Genomic DNA, 23,018 nt, shown 5'->3' with positions numbered 1-23,018 from the left:
ATGTTATAGAATGTAAGAAAGTAAATTCGAGATAAAACTGAAAGTGGATAGTGAGAGATTGGTGATTATTGGTGGATATGCACCTGGGCATGAGAAGAAAGATCAGGAGAGGCAAGTGTTTTGAAAGCAGCTGAATGAGTGTGTTAGTGGTTTTGATGCACGAGACCGGGTTATAGTGATGGGTGATTTGAATGCAAAGGTGAGTAATGTGGCAGTTGAGGGAATAATTGGTAGACATAGGGTGTTCAGTGTTGTAAATGGAAATGGTGAAGAGCTTGTAGATTTATGTGCTGAAAAAGGACTGGTGATTGGGAATACATGGTTTAAAAAGAGAGATATACATAAGTATACGTATGAAAGTAAGAGAGATGGCCAGAGAGCATTATTGGATTACATGGTAATTGATAGGCATGTGAAAGAGAGACTTTTGGATGTTAATGTGCAACTGAAGGGATGTCTGATCATTATCTTGTGGATGCGAAGGTGAAGATTTGTAGAGGTTTTCAGAAAAGAAGAGAGAATGTTGGGGTGAAGAGAGTGGTGAGAGTAAGTGAGCTTGGGAAGGATACTTGTGTCAGGAAGTACCAGGAGAGACTGAGTAAAGAATGGAGAAAGGTGAGAACAAAGGAGGTAAGTGAAGTGGGGGAGGAATGGGATGTATCTAGGGAAGCAGTGATGGCTTGTGCAAAAGATGCTTGTGGCATGAGAAGCGTGGAAGGTGGGCAGATTAGAAAGGGTGGTGAGTGGTGGGATGAAGAAGTAAGATTATTAGTGAAAGATAAGAGAGAGGCATTTGGACGATTTTTGCAGGGAAAAAATGCAAATGAGTGTATAAAAGAAAGAGGCAGGAGGTCAAGAGAAAGGTGGAAGAGGTGAAAAAGAGGGCAAATGAGAGTAGGGGTGAGAGAGTATCATTAAATTTTAGGGAGAATAAAAAGATGCTTTGGAAGGAGGTAAATAAAGTGCGTAAGACAAGGGAACAAATGGGAACTTCAGTGAAGGGGGCTAATGGGGACGTGATAACAGGTAGTGGTGATGAGAGAAGGAGATGGAGTGAGTATTTTGAAGGTTTGTTGAATGTGTTTGATGATAGAGTGGTAGATATAGGGTGTTTTGGTCGAGGTGGTTTCAAAGTGAGAGGGTTAGGGAAGATAATTTGGTAAACAGAGAAGAGGCAGTAAAAGCTTTGGGGAAAATGAGAGCCAGCAAGGCTGCAGGTTTGGATGGAATTGCAGTGGAATTTATTAAAAAAGGGGGTGACTGTATTGTTGACTGGTTGGTAAGGTTATTTAATGTATGTATGATTCATGGTGAGGTGCCTGAGGATTGGCAGAATGCTTGCATAGCGCCACTGTATAAAGGCAAAGGGGATAAGAGTGAGTGCTCAAATTAAAGAGGTATAAGTTTGTTGAGTATTCCCTGGTAAATTATATGGGAGGGTATTGATTGAGAGGGTGAAGGCAGACTGGGGAAGAGCAGTGTGGTTTCAGAAGTGGTAGAGGATGTGTGGATTAGGTGTTTGCTTTGAAGAATGTATGTGAGAAATACTTAGAAAAGCAAATGGATTTGTATGTAGCATTTATGGATCTGGAGAAGGCATATGATAGAGTTGATAGAGATGCTCTGTGGAAGGTATTAAGAATATATGGTGTGGGAGGCAAGTTGTTAGAAGCAGTGAAAAGTTTTTATCGAGGATGTAAGGCATGTGTACGTGTAGGAAGAGAGGAAAGTGATTGGTTCTCAGTGAATGTAGGTTTGCGGCAGGGGTGTGTGATGTCTCCATGGTTGTTTAATTTGTTTATGGATGGGGTTGTTAGGGAGGTGAATGCAAGAGTTTTGGAAAGAGGGGCGAGTATGCAGTCTGTTGTGGATGAGAGAGCTTGGGAAGTGAGTAAGTTGTTGTTCGCTGATGATACAGTGCTGGTGGCTGATTCATGTTAGAAACTGCAGAAGCTGGTGACTGAGTTTGGTAAAGTGTGTGAAAGAAGAAAGTTGAGGGTAAATGTGAATAAGAGCAAGGTTATTAGGTACAGTAGGGTGAGGGTCAAGTCAATTGGGAGTTAAGTTTGAATGGAGAAAAACTGGAGGAAGTGATGTGTTTTAGATATCTGGGAGTGGATTTGGCAGCGGATGGAACCATGGAAGCGGAAGTGAATCACAGGGTGGGGGAGGGGGTTAAAATTCTGAGAGCCTTGAAGAATGTGTGGAAGTCGAGTACATTATCTCAGAATGCAAAAATGGGTATGTTCGAAGGAATAGTGGTTCCAACAATGTTGTATGGTTGCGAGGCATGGGCTACGGATAAAGGTGTGCACAGGAGGGTGAATGTGCTGGAAATGAGATGTTTGAGGTGGTGTGAGGTGGTTTGATCGAGTGAGTAATAATAGGGTAATAGAGATGTGTGGAAATAAAAAGAGTGAGGTTGAGAGAGCAGAAAAGGTGTTTTGAAATGGTTTGGTCACATGGAGAGAATGAGTAAGGAAAGATTGACCAAGAGGATATATGTGTCAGAGGTGGAGGGAATGAAGAGAAGTGGGAGACCAAAATTGGAGGTAGAAAGATGGAGTGAAAAAGATTTTGAGTGATCAGGGCCTGAACATGCAGGAGGGTGAAAGGCGTGCAAGGAATAGAGTGAATTGGAATGATGTGGCATACCGGGGTGGATGTGCTGTGAATGGATTGAACCAGGGCATGTGAAGCGTCTGGGGTAAACCATGGAAAGTTCCGTGGGGCCTGGATATGGAAAGGAAGCTGTGGTTTCGGTGCATTATTACATGACAGCTAGAGACTGAGTGTGAACGAATGGGGCCTTTGTTGTCTTTTCCTAGCGCTACCTCGCACACATGAGGGGGGAGGGTGTTGTTATTCCATGTGTGGTGGAGTGGCGATGGGAATAAATAAAGGCAGACAGTATGAATTATGTACATGTGTATATATGTATATGTCTGTGGGTGCATATATATGTTTACATTGAGATGTATAGGTATGTATATTTGCCTCTGTGGATGTGTATGCATATACATGTGTATGTGGGTGGGTTGGGCCATTCTTTCGTCTGTTTCCTTGCGCTACCTTGCTAACGCAGGAGACAGCGACAAAGCAAAATAATAATAATAATAATAAATATATATATTTTCTTTTTTTTTTTTTGCTTTGTCGGTCTCCCGCGTTTGCGAGGTAGCGCAAGGAAACAGACGAAAGAAATGGCCCAACCCACCCAGATACACATGTATATACATACGTCACACACGCAAATATACATACCTACACAGCTTTCCATGGTTTACCCCAGACGCTTCACATGCCCTGATTCAATCCACTGACAGCACGTCAACCCCGGTATACCACATTGATCCAATTCACTCTATTCCTTGCCCTCCTTTCACCCTCCTGCATGTTCAGGCCCCAATCACACAAAATCTTTTTCACTCCATCTTTCCACCTCCAATTTGGTCTCCCACTTCTCCTCGTTCCCTCCACCTCCGACACATATATCCTCTTGGTCAATCTTTCCTCACTCATTCTCTCCATGTGCCCAAACCATTTCAAAACACCCTCTTCTGCTCTCTCAACCACGCTCTTTTTATTTCCACACATCTCTCTTACCCTTACGTTACTTACTCGATCAAACCACCCACATACACATGTATATACATACACGTCCACACACACCACATATACACACCTATACATCTCAACGTATACATACATACACACACACACACATATACATATATACCCATGTACACAATTCACAATGTCTGCCCTTACTCATTCCCATCGCCACCCCGCCACACATGGAATAACAACATCCTTCCCCCTCATGTGTGTGAGGTAGCGCTAGGAAAAGACAACAAAGGCCCCATTCGCTCACACTCAGTCTCTAGCTGTCATGTAATAATGCACCGAAATCACAGCTCCCTTTCCACATCCAGGCCCCACAGAACTTTCCATGGTTTACCCCTAACGCCCCACACGCCCCGGCTCAAGCCACCGACACCACGTCGACCCCAGCACACCACATCGCTCCAACTCACTCCAACCCCCGCATACTATTTGCCATTTCCCGCATTAGCTAGGTAGCGTTAAGAACAGAGAACTGGGCCTTAGAGGGAATATCCTCACCTGATGCCCTTCCCTATTCCTTCTTTTGGAAAATTAAAAAAAAAACAAGAGAGGGGAGGATTTCCAGCATATACATATATACCCATGTACACAATTCACAATGTCTGCCCTTACTCATTCCCATCGCCACCCCGCCACACATGGAATAACAACATCCTTCCCCCTCATGTGTGTGAGGTAGCGCTAGGAAAAGACAACAAAGGCCCCATTCGCTCACACTCAGTCTCTAGCTGTCATGTAATAATGCACCGAAACCACAGCTCCCTTTCCACATCCAGGCCCCACAGAACTTTCCATGGTTTACCCCTAACGCCCCACACGCCCCGGCTCAAGCCACCGACACCACGTCGACCCAAGCACACCACATCGCTCCAACTCACTCCAACCCCCGCATACTATTTGCCATTTCCCGCATTAGCTAGGTAGCGTTAAGAACAGAGAACTGGGCCTTAGAGGGAATATCCTCACCTGATGCCCTTCCCTATTCCTTCTTTTGGAAAATTAAAAAAAAAACAAGAGAGGGGAGGATTTCCAGCCACCCATATTAGTGGATGTCCTGTTGAAATCAGACTTAGTGTTAATAAAAATGTCTCTAAGGAGAGATATTTTTGTATGGCTCCTTTCCTTAGGAGTATCACCCATAGGAAAGCTCTTTGCCACCAGAACCAATGTGTTACTACTGATAATATGTATCGCCACTTTTAGATGTGGGACAACTGTGTCAAACACTGCTCTTGGAGTGACTTACTGCAACCTTATATAGCAGTTGCTTACCATCCAGTCACACATTTTGGAATTTGAAAACAGTGGTGCTTATTTTAAAGATTGATTCCCCCTTAGTACATACAGTATTCCAGAGTTGTGCAAAAAAGAAAGATATGTTTACACGTTTTTCTCAATTTCCAAGTCAGTTATAATGATTTTCTTAATCATTACATACTTGACAAAACCACATGGAAGTCCTTGAGAAACTACTATTCATCAACCAAGATATGTGGTAAACATTATGTGTTAGCCCTTCCTTTTTCTGGCAAAATCTCATCAATGGTACAGTACTTATAAGCAGGTAAAGATAAAAATATCACATCTTTCTCTAGACACTTATATACTCAATCACACTCAGCAATCTTATTCTACTCTAAAATCAGTATTGGTGCAAAAAATTGGCACCAGTGATTAACATTTCAAACCACCATGCATCAAGACTAACTTACATGATTTTATTCTGTAGTGTAAGTGAAGTGCTTATAGAAGGTCTGCCCAACAGAATTTTGTTGCTCACCACACCTGTGGCAATTAGCTGCCCAAATTTACCATCGTGAGAAATATGTGTTATAATGTAAGGACAAACAGTGAACTATAACATAAATAATTGATTATGTAAAGAATCAGAAATTGGATTAAATAGTAAAACAGGGTTGTAACTTTACTTGAGAAAATCAATAAAAAGGCAAACAAAAGTGTATAACATAGACCTTCACTTCTTCACAGACTTGTCACTAGTTCACCAAATGTGGCTGGTGATGAACATGATGGATAAACCAGGTTTAGAGAATACACTATGAGTTATGGGGCATGATTAGGAGTATCATTCTTCATTTCACAAAATCAAATGAAGTGAGTTTTGTGACTAACCAGTCTAAATATGGGCTAAAGTTAGGTAATAGTAAGTTGAACTCTTCAGAGATCAATAAGTTCTACGATAACCTCACCTTACCTCTCATAATAGCTGAGACCAAGAATAGAAATAAACCAACATTGATGTCATCAGCAAATGTGGATCACATGGAATGGTTGGGCTGTGATGAGAAAGGTTGCTTGGTCTGTTGTCTGTTTTTTGACAACTGTTTGCAGTTGGTGTGATAATCAATAACTAGGGTGTCTGGCTCATTTTAATTAGAATACTGTATTGAAAGTCAAGTTTTAACCTCTAAGGAAGTTATGTACAGTTTAATAGGTGCTGCTGAATTTTCAAAAATGACTCACATACTTTCACATTAATCAATCTCAAATTTTCCCCTTATATCCATAACTTTAACTAATATCATGCCCCCTGCTTAATGAATTGTATGACCTTTTCTAATCACTGCATTATGCACCTTTGATGTAAGTGTAAAATGTGGGAGATGATATCATGAAATAAAACATTATCCTCCAGACCAAACCCTGCAACTCACTGTATTCTCTAAACACTGCAAAAGCGTTACAAATCAAAACCAATCAATATTCACTGATGGTCTTGATGTTAACTTAAACTCATGAACTGCCAAAAAAAACACTTTCTACAGCTGTTTCTTCAGAAACACCATACTGGTACTTTACCATGTAATGCAAGAAAAGTAAATAGCTACTAAACTTGCTAAATAACACTGGTAATTTATTTGAGAGAAGACATGCATTTGGGATCTTCACTCTACTCTCATGAATTTGTTGTTCTGTATAAATACTGGGAATTACAAATGTGATATTTTCATTCGCACCAATATCATTTATCTTTCTATATTAAATAATTCAACAGTGAGGATGGTTACGAAAGATAGGGAAACTGTGGGGTTCTTTGTTAAATACATAATGTATGGCTTCCGTAAGGCAAGATCCACTGATGATATTCTTTCCCATCTAACTAATGTCTGGTCATCATCCCTGAATAATTTTGGGGAGTCAAGTGTAGTTGCTCTTGACATATCTAAGGCTTTTTAACTGGGTGTGGCATTGGATCTCATCTTTAAGCTCCCCTCCCTCACTTTGATCTTTCATATCTAGCTTCCTCTGTGGTTGATCGATCTCTGTGGTTACTGATGGATCAGCCTTCCCCCTTTTTCTCCATCAACAGAAGTGTCCCTCAAGGTTCTGTCATGTTCCCTACACCTTTTCTCCTTTTTTCAAATGATTTCCTCTCTTCCACTATATAATCAAATGCACTCATATGCTGACAACTCAACACTACATTCATCCACAGCCTTAAATTCTGCTCCCACTGCTCTCACTCGATCTGCATCTCATCTTAACACAGCCTCCTCAATAAACTCAGACTTGGACAGGATATCTCAGTGGGGTAGATGAAATCTAGTTAAGTTTAATGCCTCTAAAAACCAGTTTCTACCCATCTCTCTATCAAAAACTCCTTACAAATCTCACCTCTCCTTTGACAGTTCTGTAATTACACCTCTTGACTCAATAAACACACTTGGAAACCCCACATTACAGGAATAGCTAAGTCTGCCTCTAAGAAACTGGGTGTCTTATTTAGATGTCAAAACTTTTCTGCACAGGTGCTCCATTTATACAAGGGATTAATGTGTCCTTGTATGGAGTGCTGCTCTTGACTGAGTTGTGTCAAAAGCAATCTGCCTTATAAATTGTTCCAGGCTAACCTCTAAACTTGAGCCCCTTGCCCTATGCTGCAGTGTTGGTTCACTTTCCCTCTTCTAGAGATATAACTTTGGTTTTTGCTCGTGAGAGCTGGCTACCCATGTGCCCACACCACTAGCTTGGCCATGCAATACTTGGCAAGCTGCTGTGTCACATAATTATTGTGTGGCCATCAGCAAGTCAAGGGTGGGCTGTTTTGATACCTGCTTCTTTCCCTACACATTGAAGCTCTGGAACTCTCTACCTTCTCGAGTCTCTCTTAATAGATATGACCTAGCACATTTCAAAAGACAGGTATTTGACTTTCTCAAAAATTCATAAATACTTTCCCTTGTCTCTTCTTTTTTCAGTTTCATAATTTTCTCTATTTCAATAAAGGACCAGTCTTGATGTGGATTTTTGTCCATAACTGGAGCCTTCAACATAAAAGAATAATAATAATGAAAATAATAATGATAATAATGATAATAAAAAAGAAAAGTGAAAACAAATAATGATTCAAAAAGTGACTTCCATTTCAGAGCACCAAACAAGAAATTAGTAATCTATTACCTATAAGCAAACTTTCTATGTCATGGAGGACACGCACCACTGCATTCATGTTTAGTGGATGTCACAATCCACCATAAGGTTCAAGAAAAAAACAAAGGGATGGTTAAAGTAGCTAAATCAGTGTTTCCCATAAACATAAGAGTAGTTGACATTGCTATAAATATATTTTTGTACCTTTCAGATAACTTTAATGCCTTAAGTTTATGCTACTTTGTCCTAAGAAACAAAATAAAAACTTGTTCTTACAGGACAAGAACATCCAAGAGAACTGGGAATCTATTTCTAAGGGCAGAAAAAAGAACATGATTTCTTGTTAATGATGATCAAAATTTCTTTCTCAAATGATTATTAGGGAATGTGTATGGGTGATCACATGAGATGTTGACTGTGCATGGTGTGACGTACGCACAGAGGCAACAGACTCTTCCTTCAAAAGGTATTTTTTCCAGCAAATAGAAATTTTACTAGTTCCTCGTCAGTGTAGGGAAATTGTATACCTGACAACTTAAGTTATATGATCTATTTCAGTCTTTTGCAGCACAAAAACATTATGCCACCAACAGGAAGGATGCTGGCTGATAACACACATCTACCAGGCATTTCCTTGAGGTTCTGTAGGCCTTGAATTAGTATATGAATTAATTTACAAGCTGAGTAAAGCTTAAAAGAATCTGAACACAGCAAAAGCTAGATATTTGTTGTCAGCCATATGATGGAAATTTTTAACAATTATTTTTGCTAAAATCTGTCTTCTAAAAAATATGGATTAGTTTTCCAGTAAATCAATGTAATACTGATGGGCCATTCATATTATTTAAGTGCACGGTCTTAGATAACTTTAGCACCTTCAGGTATCGAAGATTTTAGTGGGTGGATGTAACTTAAATGCTGATGGCCTTAACAGCCCAGGCAGTTGATAGGCATAAGCCTAAATAATCCATCACATAACTGTACAAACCATCCAAGAAACCTATCCTAATGTGGTAATCTAATCTATGAGGTCTTCAACCCAAATAATACGTTGTTCCAACCCAAGAAACCTAACCAAATTGTTCTTTAGAGAGATTGCTGCAAGAGAAACAGAGTTTTACAAACGATGAAAAAATCAATGATATAATTTTCGTGTGTATTCATGCTTTAGTGCTATCACGCCTTCAAAGTAAATATTCAACCTATTCTGCAGATCTTCATAAAATAACTAAGCATATCAAACAGTTATTACTCTCAAGGTAAAGCCTTGAAGTTATAGTATTAAAAGAATCGTAAGTGAAACTATATCTTACAAAATAGTATATTATTTAATTATCTAGTCCTTAGGCAATGTCAAGTGGGTCAACCCCGGTACCTGGCACAAATACTGCATTGCAGATACCGACACTTTATCGCTAGGCTGAGTCACTTACCTCCACGGTGACTGATATGTCTACAAACGAACTTGACATCCTTTTTCTTGTGTAATAACATGGGGAACTTGAACAGTATGAAAGAAGAAACGATGTAACATCCCAAAACAACAGCTAATATCATTTCTATAACCATTTGGAGTTAAAAAATTGAAACAGGACGTCTTACACCCCCTTTGTTTACACCTACACTGCCGTTTGGGACTGCTGCGGTACTGCTATCAGCTGACGAACTTCACAATAGATAAATCTCGGGGTAGAATCAGGACAAAAAGATATCAAAACCATCGTAGATAAATGCTTAATTTTTTTGAAATAACAACGGTAAGCTGTATCGAAAAGTCTTTTATAATATTTAAATTATGCTTTAAATAAGCGAATCGTCTGCTGGCGGTGTTGCGCATCTCGTGCGTCATGTATGACGACACACTTCCTCGTCGCTGATTGGTTAGGGTTGAATTGGAACTTCATTCAAGGGGAGTTGAAAACATTGTGGTAAGTCTCTGAGATATACCAAATGAAGTTAAGTTATAAAAGGCAGTTTTTCATAGATAGTCACAGAATGTTTCTTGTATATCGCAGACTTCACTAAGAAATCTACTGATTGACTATCGGAGATTATAGTAGTTTAGAATCCTGGTATGACAAGGCGTGTCGCGCCTCTCAGCTGTCGACCCAAACAAACGTTTGCAGTTCCTCTTATTTTTGAAGTAAGGATATCATTGTCATTAGTACGTGATATAACTGATACCGATTTCTCAGTCATAGTTATGAATATCTGTTTTAGGAGGGAGTGACAAAGGATATTAAAGATTCCAAGAAATTTCAATAAACTTTCGTAGATGTCTCATAAGCGTATCACTCCTGATGTTACGCGGACTTTAAATATACCAAACATGATACCTAACGAAGGAGGGAGGTGTTATTGGCAGCCCACGTTATACTTCATGCAAAGAGAGCATGCACCACTAATGAAATATAGGTAAATTCTCGCCACTCTTGTTTTCGAATGAATTGGACATATGGTTATGAATTTGCACATATGTTTACGAATTTACACATAATTACATTGTGGAGTATCTGGTATGAAGCGCCCGTGTATGGCATCAACTCTTTCAAGTCTTCATTATACTCTAGGTCCAATCTGGTCTCAACATTAACTTGAATTATAAAGAATGTGTTTACCTCAGAACATTTAACTTCAAAAAAATTTCACTGTTCATGCCTCATTTACAGTTGGGGATACTGTGGCTGAATATATATTTACAAGTACCCTCTGGCATTAGGGTAGTCTCGTTATATGACTTCTACTTTCGTCTGTGTACATGCGACTTTGTGATGGGTGTTTTAGTGTCAGGATCTGTTTTGGGGAGCTCATTAATGTTAGATCATTCATTATAATTACCAGTTCCGACATCCGCCTGTTTGGAAATTGGAATTGTTTTTCAGGTGGTTTTTGATATATTTTGCATGACTGTCCTTCATTTCTCCTGCAAATCACTACCTTTTGATATCCTACCCTCCCTTTATCCAATGATAATAGGGAACCCCCTCTGGAAACTAGGGTTTTCAGTGGGGGAAATCACAAGAGCTAGTGATTTGCGATAGAAATGGTCAAAATTGTTCAATAGACATGGAGAACCACACCGAACCTAACGACGAAATTTGCTGGATGTCCAAAATGGTAATGATACATCCAAGTAGTTCTCTACTTTCAGTAAAATTGATATTTCGTGCTTTAGTCCTTGAGTTTTCCGTGTAAATGTTATACTGATATCCTCTTGTGGAAAACTCATTTGATGGATAGATTATCTTTGTAGAAGGGAACTAAGGATGCATGTCAGAGGAGCCTCTTCAAAACGAGTAGAGGTTACCAGTGGAGTGCCACATGATTCATTCTGGGACTCTTACTCTTTATGCCTGAAGGTATGGACCAGAATATGTAAGCAGATGATGCAAAGATTATGAGGGAAATGGAAACCATGGAGGATTGCATCACCTTGCAAGGGAGCCTTGACAGACTCCAAAGATGGTCTGATCCATGTGTAATGAAATTCAACTTGAGTAAATGTAATGTGAATAGGTCACAGCAGAAGAAAACCTTGACAAGATTAACCTCCAGGAGGAATCTATAAGAGAGAGACTTGGGACTTCTCAATGCCCCTACCCTGTCTCCCAGAGACCCACCATATAAGAATCATTAAGACCAACCATGTGCCAGTAAATGTAAGAATAATGTTAAAGTTCATGGATAAGCAGTTATTCAGCAAGATTTTCATATTATACATATGGCCAAAACTAGAATATGCTTCTCTGGTCACTGAGCTTGACCACATTCACATAATAGAGAAGGTCCAGAGGGAAGCAACAAAGATGGAAGCATATTGACATAATAGAGAAGGTCCAGAGGGAAGCAACAAAGATGGTACTAGAAGTAAGAGGGCTTAGTTATAGGGAGGGGCCACAGGCTTTAGATTTACTCACTTTAGCAAAGAGGAGCATGTTCACAACTTTAGATTTTTTAAACACATTGATGACATACAGCAAACAGTTCTTTGGGAGTTGTAGGGTAGAACATTCAGAGGACATACTATGAAATTAATCAAGAAAAAAAAATGATGTATTCTTTTATAGTATAAGAGCAGTGGGTGAAAGGAATGAAATGCCTGAAGACATCATAGTTGCAGACAAACAACAGAAATGATCAAGATATAGGGCCTCATGAGTGTTCAACTCCCTCTCTGTACAGTACAGATTGGTAGTTAATTATTCACACATATTCCTTTATTTTATGGGTGTTTATAAGACTTATATTTAGTGATTTGTTTCATGCACAATTAGATTTGGAGTACTTTTTTCTCCCATTTTTTTTTTTTTTTTTTTTGCAAGCATGTGATATTCTCTCTTGAAATATCAAGGTTAGGACCTCAAACCCTTTGTCTGTGTGGTGGGGCACATTGTCATTCCCCACCCATCGTAATTCTTTCAGCTAGGACCACCATTGGCCAATTAGAGACTGTCATAGAGGCAATTTCATAAACAATCTGGCTTTCAGTCGTAGAAAGTTCACTTTCGTTCACAAGTCCTTTTGTTGGATGCACAGATTCATGGATAAGGCTTTTATTCCTTGATGTGTCTTATACATAAGAATATAAGAAGTGAGGGCACTGCAAGAGGCCTATTGGCCCATGCTAGGCAGGTCCTGAGTCTGTCCACCCTACAACTAACCGCCTGAACCCATAAACACATCCAACCCTTGTTTAAAACTACCTAAAGACAGCTTCCACTACTGTGCTTCGCAGCTTGTTCCATAAATCTGTTACCCTATTCCTGAACCAATATTTACCCACATCTGACCTGAGTCTATTTTTTTCTAATTTAAATCCATTATTTCTTGTCCTATCTAGTGGTGCCATTCTAAGAACTTTATTCCTGTTACCTTCATTAATGCCCTTTCACCCATTTAACTGAAGTCCCAAGTGGATATGGGACTTCGGTAAGATATAGTGCAAGACCTTTCATGGCAACAAGGAGGTGTTGGCTCTAATTATTTTCTTCTCCCAAAATGTTCTGAGTCTGAATAGTAGAATTTTATTCATATCTAATGGACAATTTTGTGGCTGTTCACTGTCTATTGAACATGGCTCCTGCAAGTCCTTGACTCTTATAGTTACTGGGAACGACTTTTTTATGTCAAAAGCCTTTCTTACCAAGTTTCTAGTCTCAAAGAAGTGTACACTCTTTGGGCAGAACTTCTGTGGAGATCAGATACAGTGCAATTAGAAATGTTGGTAGGGTAAGGCTTTCAAATGAATCCATACTTCGCAGTGGCAACCTAGTTAGATCACATTACCCATAGAATGTCTTTGTTACTATCAATGTATGTTTCTCAAATTTTAGATGTTGAGGCAGTTGCAACAGATACTTTCTCCATAGATTGTTTTTTTGGAATTCAGTCTTTCTTATGTAAGTACTTCTTTGGGAAAAGTTTTTCTTAGTATTCATCCTTCTGCTCAAGACAGTACCATTGGTCTGGGAAGCCTATCAGTCCTTCCTTGAATTATCAGATATTTCTGATGTGGCTGCACCCTTTTGTTTGGAATTCTTTAGCCTTTTACCCAACATCGAAGGGGTAGTATTAATGCTTACTGCCATACATAAAAGTATCCCAGAAGAACCCATATCTCAAGGCTTTTGGTATTATGTTGAGACCTGTTTGGGATAAACTTCTCCAATCTTTCTAAAGAGATCAGTTGCTTTTGCACTGTAGTGTAAGATGTGAAAAATTTGCATCTGATAGTTTTTCTGATTAATTTTTTTCTTGAAGCTTTGGGCTCTGGAAGGATATTTATTATTTTGCATGCTTTGTCCAAAATCAAGACATTTTTATTTGATGACCTGAAACCCTGGTGTCATGGCTAAGAGTGAAACAATTATTGAACAGCCCTTTTCTCAGCTTGAAAGACCACCAAGAGAGCTGCATGCCCTGTGCCTAATTCAATCTCTTAGAACTTGTGTACCCATGCATAATTTATCAAAAGTGAACACAATTTATAATACCTGGAACCTTGAAACCCCTTTTAGCACTGATAAAGAACTTTTTTTTCTTTTTTCCCCATTCAACTTAGGCTTTATGTTAGAGCTCTTGCTGTTAGGCAGTTGGCCTCCCCATTGACCCACCTTGAAAATTTTTAAAGAAGTGAATTACCAAATTAGAATGTTTTTGGTACCTGTCATTCACCTTCAGGCAGTACCTTAGAGATTGTGGATCTACCCTGAGGGACTGATGACTCCCAGTGTTGGATAGACAAGATTCCAATATTTCCCTGATTCACCATTGAAGATAAATGTTTGCCATTGGAGTCAAACATTTTATCTGAATTTCTTTTGTAAGCCCTTCTTCATGAAGGTATACTCTCATGCTTTTAGGACAAATTGCAGAGGAGAGAGATGTAGGTTTTGAAATTTGGAGACAGTGACCTGTGAACATTTTTTCCTGGTCCCTTTGTCCTGCCCAGCTGAAAAAGCTTTTCTCTGATATCATGCAAATGTAATTTCCTGGTCTCTGCCCTCCCTGCCTTTCCCTCTTTATCAAAAACATTTTTCTGTACCAACTGTGACCACTTTTGGGTTGGCTCCTGCAACCTACAGAAAGTGAGGTTTCTGTGGCATAGTTTCATCTCTTTGGCAATCTCTGATCAGTTTAGGGTGGGTTTGGAATGAGCGAGTATGCTGTTGTCAATTGAAATTGGAGCTACATTGGGAGAAAGCATATTCCTCACCAGACAGACAGAGAGAGAAGGTCCTAATCCTAATATTCATAGAGAGACTCTTATGCCTGTGGGACACCTCCTCAGAGAGACAGAGTTTTTCAAATTTTGAAATCTATTTTTCTTTTCACCTGGGTTAGGTTAGGTTAGTTTGAGAAAATGTGAGGAATAACAACTCGAAAGTGATCAAACATAGCTCATTAATGATGTTTTCATTAGTCCCTTTTTCTTATCCAGCTATAATCTCCATCTATGATTTCAGTTCAGAGGTGGTGCTTGTGCTTATTCCAACATCACCACACCTGTTGCATGCATAAAAGACCTTGAGTCCCCAAACTTTGATGTAATGTGGTGCAAGGTCTGTCTCTCAGCTACCATACTTTTTCTCTGTTTCACTTATTCCTCTCCTAATTCTACAAATTTTATATCTTTCTTCAATTATCTAAACTCCTGTCATGAGACTATGACATCCTGTCGCCAGCAGTTCGAGATGTTCTACCTTGCGGATTTTAACATTTGCTGTAGGGAGTGGTTGAATTTATCTCATACAGTTGGTGGAGGGATTGAAGCCCTCATGTTCACCATTCTCAATGATTTAGAGTAAATTATCTCCCTTTCTATCTATATTCCTGATCACTTTCTAATATTCTGGATTTGTTTTTCATCTCTAGTCCACCCAGCTGGAAGCGCACAATCTTGCCCTCAGTTGGTTTATATGATCACACTATCATAAGTGTATATTTTAATGTCACCTCCTCCTCCAGCAGCCCCTTCTTAGTGTAAATACTAGCATCTCAGTGAAGTAGACTGGGATAAAATATGTAACTTCTCTGACTTTCCTTGGGTAAATTACTGTCTCTTGTGATGATGCTTCTGTCTCCACCAAACACATAGTGGTTAGTCTTGTGGGAATGAAGCATTTATCCCAACCTCCTCCAAGACAAACCTCTACATCCAATACAATGGTTCACACATTTTTGTTTTGAGGCCATTCAGGCAAGAGATTAGGCATAATGGGCTTGGGAAAACTCTTCTTCCTCCAACTCCTATTCAACTTTTATCACTGCCTGTAATCACTGCAAGTTTGTTATTCATGAGGCAGTGTTCCTTTGTGCAAAGAAAGTGTGATAAAATTTCCTCGTTATCCACTGATAGGTCTTTCTGGTCTTTAGCTAAGGGTGTCTCTCACAACTTCTATTGCTCTACGTTTCTTTCACTTTTCCATTGTGACAGTACTATAGCTGTCTATCCCAAAGACAAAGCAACTCTCTTTGGTTCCTGTTCCTCTAATTCCACCTTGGATGACTCTTGACATTCCTTCACCCCCTGATGCCCCTGTTACTAATCCTATGCCCCTCCCTGTAACCTCGTTTTGGACTGTCTGAAAAAGTTCTTTCTTTGGACACAAGCAAGGCTTATGTTCCTGATTGCATCTATCCCCATGCACTAAAAGAGTGTGCCTCTGAACTTGCACCTGTGCTTGCTCATCTGTTCTGTTTCTGTTTAAAAACTAAAACTTCTTGGAAGCATGTGTTGATACATCCCAACCTTAAGAAGGGTGACCTTTCTGACCCCTCCAACTATTGTCCTATTGCTTTGACATCTACCATTTTCAGTCTTTGAATCACTCCTTGATTCCCATGTCTTTTGACACCTTGAAAATCACTCTTCTTTCTGATCACCAGTATGGCTTCCCATAGGTGAGATCTACCGGTGATATTCTTTCCTATCTTCCTGATGTCTGGTCATCATCCCGGAAAGATTCTGGGGAGTCATATGTTGTTGCCCTGACTTATCCAAAGCTTTTGAGAGGGTACGGCATCCAGAGCTTTTGATAGGGATAGGCACTGGAGTCTTATCTCTAAGCTTCCCTGTTTTGGCTTCCCTCCCTTACTTTGCTCCTTCATGTCTCACTTCCTCTTTGGTCAATCTATTCCTCTGGTTGTTGATGGATCAGCCTTCCCCTTTTCTTCATCAACAGCATTGTCTCTCAAGGTTCTGTCATGTCCCCTACACTTTTTTTTTTTTTTTTTTTTTCAACAATTTCCTCTCCTCCACAAATAACCAAATGAACTCATACCCTGATGACTCAACACTGTATTCATCCACATCTTTCAGTTCTGTTCCTTTTTCTCTCGCTTGATCTGCATCTCATCTTGACACAGCTTCCTCAGTAAACTCAGACTTGGACAGGATATCTCAGTGGGGTAGATGAAATCTATTTAAGTTTAATCCCTCTGAGACAGCCAGTTTCTACCCATCTCTATCGAAAACTCACAACTCTTGTCTCTCCTTCGATGGTTCTGTAATCCTTCCCCTGGACTCAATGATTATTCTTGATATTACTGTAATGTCCACTCTTTCTTAGAAACCCCACATTACAGGAGTAGCTAAGTTGGCTTCTAAGAAACTGGATGTCCTATTCATATGTTGAAACTTCTTATCTTCTGAAGAGTTGTCCTGTTTATTCAAAGGGTTGTTTCATCATTGTATGGAGTACTGCTCTTACAGCTGTGGTGGTTGTAGCTCTACATCTTTACTTGACAGAGTTGAGTCAAAAGCAGTTTGACTTATGAACTGTCCCAGGCTAACTTCCTCTTGTCCTACGCCACAATGTTGGTTCACTTTACCCCCTCTATAGGTACTACTTTGGTTTTTGCTCTCAAGAGCTGGATGCTTGTATGACTTCACCTCTAGGTAGACCATGTAGTATTCAGTAAGCTACTGCATCACATAACTGTGTGGCCATTGGCAACATAGGGATGGGCTGTCTTGATAACTGCCTCTTTTCCTACAAGTTGAAGCTTTGGAACTTTACCTTTTCATGTCTTCACTAATAACCTGGCACATTTTAAAAGACAGGTTTTTCATTTTTTCCAAAATTCGGAAATACTTTCATTGTCTTTTCTTTTTCTTTTTCATTTTATTTATTTTGCTTTGTCACTGTCTCCCGCGTTAGTGAGGTAGCGCAAGGAAACAGACGAAAGAATGGCCCATCCCACCCACATACACATGTACATACATACACGTCCACACACGCAAATATACATACCTATACATCTCAATATATGCATATATATACACACACAGACATATACATATATACACATGTACATAAGTCATACTGTCTGCCTTTATTTATTCCCATCGCCACCTCGCCACACATGGAATAACAACCCCCTCCCCCCTCGTGTGTGGGGTAGCGCTAGGAAAAGACAACAAAGGCCCCGTTTGTTCACACTCAGTCTCTAGCTGTCATGTAATAATGCACCGAAACCACAGCTCCCTTTCCACATCCAGGCCCCACAGAACTTTCCATGGTTTACCCCAGATGCTTCACATGCCCTGGTTCAATCCATTGACAGCACGTCGACCCCAGTATACCACATCGTTCCAATTCACTCTATTTCTTGCATGCCTTTCACCCTCCTGCATGTTTAGGCCCTGATCACTCAAAATCTTTTTCACTCCATCTTTCCACCTCCAGTTTGGTCTCCCACTTCTCCTCGTTCCCTCCACCTCTGACACATATATCCTCTTGGTCAATCTTTCCTCACTCATTCTCTCCATGTGACCAAACCATTTTAAAACACACTCTTCTGCTCTCTCAACCACACTCTTTTTATTTCCACACATCTCTCTTACCCTTACATTACTTACTCGATCAAACCACCTCACACCACATATTGTCCTCAAACATCTCATTTCCAGCACATCCACCCTCCTGTGCACAACTCTATCCATAGCCCACGCCTTGCAACCATACAGCATTGTTGGGACCACTATTCCTTCAAACATACCCATTTTTGCTTCCCGAGATAATGTTCTCGACTTCCAAACATTCTTCAAGGCTCCCAGAATTTTCGCCCCCTCCCCCACCCTATGATTCACTTCCGCTTCCATGGTTCCATCCGCTGCCAGATCCACTCCCAGATATCTAAAACACTTTACCTCCTCCAGTTTTTCTCCATTCAAACTTACCTCCCAATTGACTTGACCCTCAACCCTACTGTACCTAATAACCTTGCTCTTATTCACATTTACTCTTAACTTTCTTCTTTCACACACTTTACCAAACTCAGTCACCAGCTTCTGCAGTTTCTCACATGAATCAGCCACCAGCGCTGTATCATCAGTGAACAACAACTGACTCACTTCCTAAGCTCTCTCATCCACAACAGACTGCATACTTGCCCCTCTTTCCAAAACTCTTGCATTCACCTCCCTAACAACCCCATCCATAAACAAATTAACCATGGAGACATCACACAACCCTGCCGCAAACCTGCATTCACTGAGAACCAATCACTATCCTCTCTTCCTACACGTACACATGCCTTACATCCTCGATAAAAACTTTTCACTGCTTCTAACAACTTACCTCCCACACCATATATTCTTGATACTTCCCACAGAGCATCTCTATCAACTCTATCATATGCCTTCTCCAGATCCATAAATGGTACATACAAATCCATTTGCTTTTCTAAGTATTTCTCACATACATTCTTCAAAGCAAACACCTGATCCACACATCCTCTACCACTTCTGAAACCACACTGCTCTTCCCCAATCTGATGCTCTTTACATGCCTTCACCCTCTCAATCAATACCCTCCCATATAATCTACCAGGAATACTCAAAACAAACTTATACCTCTGTAATTTGAGCACTCACTCTTATCCCCTTTGCCTTTGTACAATGGCACTATGCAAGCATTCCGCCAATCCTCAGGCACCTCACCATGAATCATACATACATTAAATAACCTTACCAACCAGTCAACAATACAGTCACACCCTTTTTTAATAAGTTCCACTGCAATACCATCCAAACCTGCTGCCTTGCCGGCTTTCATCTTCCGCAAAGCTTTTACTACCTCTTCTCTGTTTACCAAATCATTTTCCCTAACCCTCTCACTTTGCACACGACCTCGACCAAAACACCCTATATCTGCCACTCTATCATCAAACACATTCAACAAACCTTCAAAATACTCACTCCATCTCCTTCTCAAATCACCACTACTTGTTATCACCTCTGCATTAGCCCCCTTCACTGGGGATAGGGAAGAAAGAATACTTCCCACGCATTCCTCACGTGTCGTAGAAGGCGGCTAAAGGGGACGGGAGCGGGGGGCCAGAAACCCTCCCCTCCTTGTACTTTGACTTTCTAAAAGGGGAAACAGAAGGAGTCATGCGGGGAGTGCTCATCCTCCTCGAAGGCTCAGATTGGGGTGTCTAAATGTGTGTGGATGTAACCAAGATGAGAAAAAAGGAGAAATAGGTAGTATGTTTGAGGAAAGGAACCTGGATGTTTTGGCTCTGAGTGAAACGAAGCTCAAGGGTAAAGGGGAAGAGTGGTTTGGGAATGTCTTAGGAGTAAAGTCAGGGGTTAGTGAGAGGACAAGAGCAAGGGAAGGAGTAGCACTACTCCTGAAACAGGAGTTGTGGGAGTATGTGATAGGGTGTAAGAAAGTAAATTCTAGATTGATATGGGTAAAACTGAAAGTTGATGGAGAGAGATGTGTGATTATTGGTGCATATGCACCTGGGCATGAGAAGAAAGATCATGAGAGGCAAGTGTTTTGGGAACAGCTGAATGAGTGTGTTAGTGGTTTTGATGCACAAGATCGGGTTATAGTGATGGGTGATTTGAATGCAAAGGTGAGTAATGTGGCAGTTGAGGGAATAATTGGTATACATGGGGTGTTCAGTGTTGTAAATGGAAATGGTGAAGAGCTTGTAGATTTATGTGCTGAAAAAGGACTGGTGATTGGGAATACATGGTTTAAAAAGCGAGATATACATAAGTATACGTATGTAAGTAGGAGAGATGTCCAGAGAGCGTTAATGGATTACATGTTAATTGATAGGCATGCTAAAGAGAGACTTTTGTATGTTAATGTGCTGAGAGGTGCAACTGCAGGGATGTCTGATCATTATCTTGTGGAGGCGAAGTTGAAGATTTGTAGAGGTTTTCAGAAAAGAAGAGAGAATGTTGGGGTGAAGAGAGTGGTGAGAGTAAGTGAGCTTGGGAAGGAGACTTGTGTGAGGAAGTACCAGGAGAGACTGAGTACAGAATGGAAAAAGGTGAGAACAAAGGAGGTAAGGGGCGTGGAGGAAGAATGGGATGTATTTAGGTAAGCAGTGATGGCTTGCGCAAAAGATGCTTGTGGCATGAGAAGCGTGGGAGGTGGGTTGATTAGAAAGGGTAGTGAGTGGTGGGATAAAGAAGTAAGATTATTAGTGAAAGAGAAGAGAGAGGCATTTGGATGATTTTTACAGGGAAAATATGCAAATGAGTGGGAGATGTATAAAAGAAAGAGGCAGGAGGTCAAGAGAAAGGTGAAAGAGGTGAAAAAGAGGGCAAATGAGAGTTGGGGTGAGAGAGTATCATTAATTTTAGGGAGAATAAAAAGATGTTTTGGAAGGAGGTAAATAAAGTGCGTAAGACAAGGGAGCAAATGGGAACGTCTTTTTCATATTTCTCTATATTATTTCAATTAAGGTCCAGCCTTGATGTGGACTTTTTTCCATGACTGGAGCCTTCAACATAAAAGAAAAAGGAAGAATAAAGTAATTTAGATATAGCTGGGTATCACTAAACGTTAGTTAGTAAAGCAAATTGTGTGATATGATTCCTATGTCAATTAAGCATATTGTTAAACTACAGTTTTACTTGTATGATCTCTTTCCAAGCAGGAATACATGAAATAATTAATCCAGTATAAAAAGGCTTTTTACTATAATATGTTTAAGAACTTGCAGGAGCAAGTGGTATCCTAAAGAGAAGTATCTGTATCATTTTAGGTTTCTTGTAGCAAAACTTTCTCCAAAAGGGTATATATCTAGTCTGGTGGGATTGGCACATAGTCTGTAGTTGATATATTCATATCCAATTCATTTTCTTTTTTCTTTTACAAAATACATACGTACATACAATCATAACTTCAATTGTTTTTTAATTTTACTCTCCATGAGTCTGCATGCTGTATTGTTAGTTGTTATATTTTACATTTATTTGTTAATGTTATCGGAATTGCACTAATTTATTACCCACTTTCTTATAACTCTCTGGCAGTCTTACATTGCCCTCCTTTCCTTTTGATATCACTCCATCATCAACCAGATGTGACGACAATTAACCCCATATAGTTCACATATACTGTTCATTCCGTTTTATTCCACCATCCTTGAAAGGAAATAGGTGATTATGAGTTTAAGTATTTGAAAGTAATTATTATTTATTTATTCATTATACTTTGTCGCTGTCTTTCACCTTAGCAAGGTAACGCAAGGATACAGATGAAAAGAATGGCCCAGCCCACCCACATACTTGCCCACACACACACACACACATATACATACCTATACATTTCAACGTATACATATGTAAACATTTTCTTTTTATTATTATACTTTGTCACTGTCTCCCTTGTTAGCGAGGTAGTGCAAGGAAACAGACGAAAGAATGGGCCAACCCACCCACACACACATGTATACACATACACGTGCACACATGCACATTTACATACCTATACATTTCAATGTATACATATATAAATATACACAGACATATACACATCCACGTAACACATTCTTGCCTTTATTCATTCCTGTCGCCACCCTGCCACACATGAAGTGACGACCCCCTAACCCACATATGTGCGAGGTAGCACAAGGAAAAAACAACAAATGCCACATTCGTTCACATTCAGTCTCTAGCTGTCATGTATAGTGCACCAAAACCACAGCTCCCTTTCCACATCCAGGCCCTACAAAACTTTCCGTGGTTTTGCCCAGACGCTTCACATGCCTTGGTTCAATCCATTGGCAGCACGTCAACCCCGGTATACCACATCGTTCCAGTTCACTCTATTCCTTTTATGTCTTTCACCCTCCTGCATGTTCAGGCCCCGATCGCTCAAAATCTTTTTCACTCCATCTTTCCACCACCTCCAGTTTGGTCTCCCACTTCTTGTTCCCTCCACCTCTGACACATATATCCTCCTTGTCAATCTTTCCTCACTCATTCTCTTCATGTGACCAAACCATTTCAAAACACCCTCTTCTGATCTCTCAACCACACTCTTTTTATTACCACACTCTTTTTATTACCACACGTCTCTCTTACCCTTTCATTACTTACTTGATCAAACCACCTCACACCACATATTGTCCTCAAACATCTTATTTCCAACACATCCACCCTCCTCCACACAGCTCTATCTATAGCCCATGCCTCACAACCATATAACATTGTTGGAAACACTATTCCTTCAAACATACCCATT

The 23,018-nt window shown here is 40.1% G+C and overlaps 2 protein-coding genes across 3 annotated transcripts in view; one reads left to right on the top strand and one right to left on the bottom strand.

The window, feature by feature from the left end:
• The window catches only part of LOC139755007 (lysophospholipase D GDPD1-like), a 183,328-nt gene extending 173,685 nt beyond the window's left edge, over positions 1 to 9,643 (bottom strand). Inside the window, exon 1 of the mRNA XM_071672915.1 lies at positions 9,453 to 9,643. Coding sequence (XP_071529016.1) covers positions 9,453 to 9,588 — 136 coding nt within the window. The 5' untranslated portion in view covers positions 9,589 to 9,643. The remainder of the gene's footprint in view (positions 1 to 9,452) is intronic.
• A 262-nt stretch (positions 9,644 to 9,905) lies between these two features.
• The window catches only part of LOC139755006 (maternal embryonic leucine zipper kinase-like), a 304,773-nt gene continuing 291,660 nt past the window's right edge, over positions 9,906 to 23,018 (top strand). Inside the window, exon 1 of one of the 2 annotated variants that reach the window (XM_071672913.1) lies at positions 9,906 to 9,947. The gene's annotated coding sequence lies outside the window, so the exon portion shown is untranslated. Of the gene's footprint in view, positions 9,948 to 10,111; positions 10,435 to 23,018 lie in introns of those variants that run through there. The other variant, XM_071672914.1, reaches the window with a different exon arrangement.

This window comes from Panulirus ornatus, chromosome 18 (genome assembly GCF_036320965.1).
Source record: "Panulirus ornatus isolate Po-2019 chromosome 18, ASM3632096v1, whole genome shotgun sequence".
Taxonomy (NCBI): Eukaryota; Metazoa; Arthropoda; class Malacostraca; order Decapoda; family Palinuridae; genus Panulirus; species Panulirus ornatus.
Note: the sequence above shows the minus strand (reverse complement) of the source record. Positions and strands in the feature narration are given on the sequence as shown.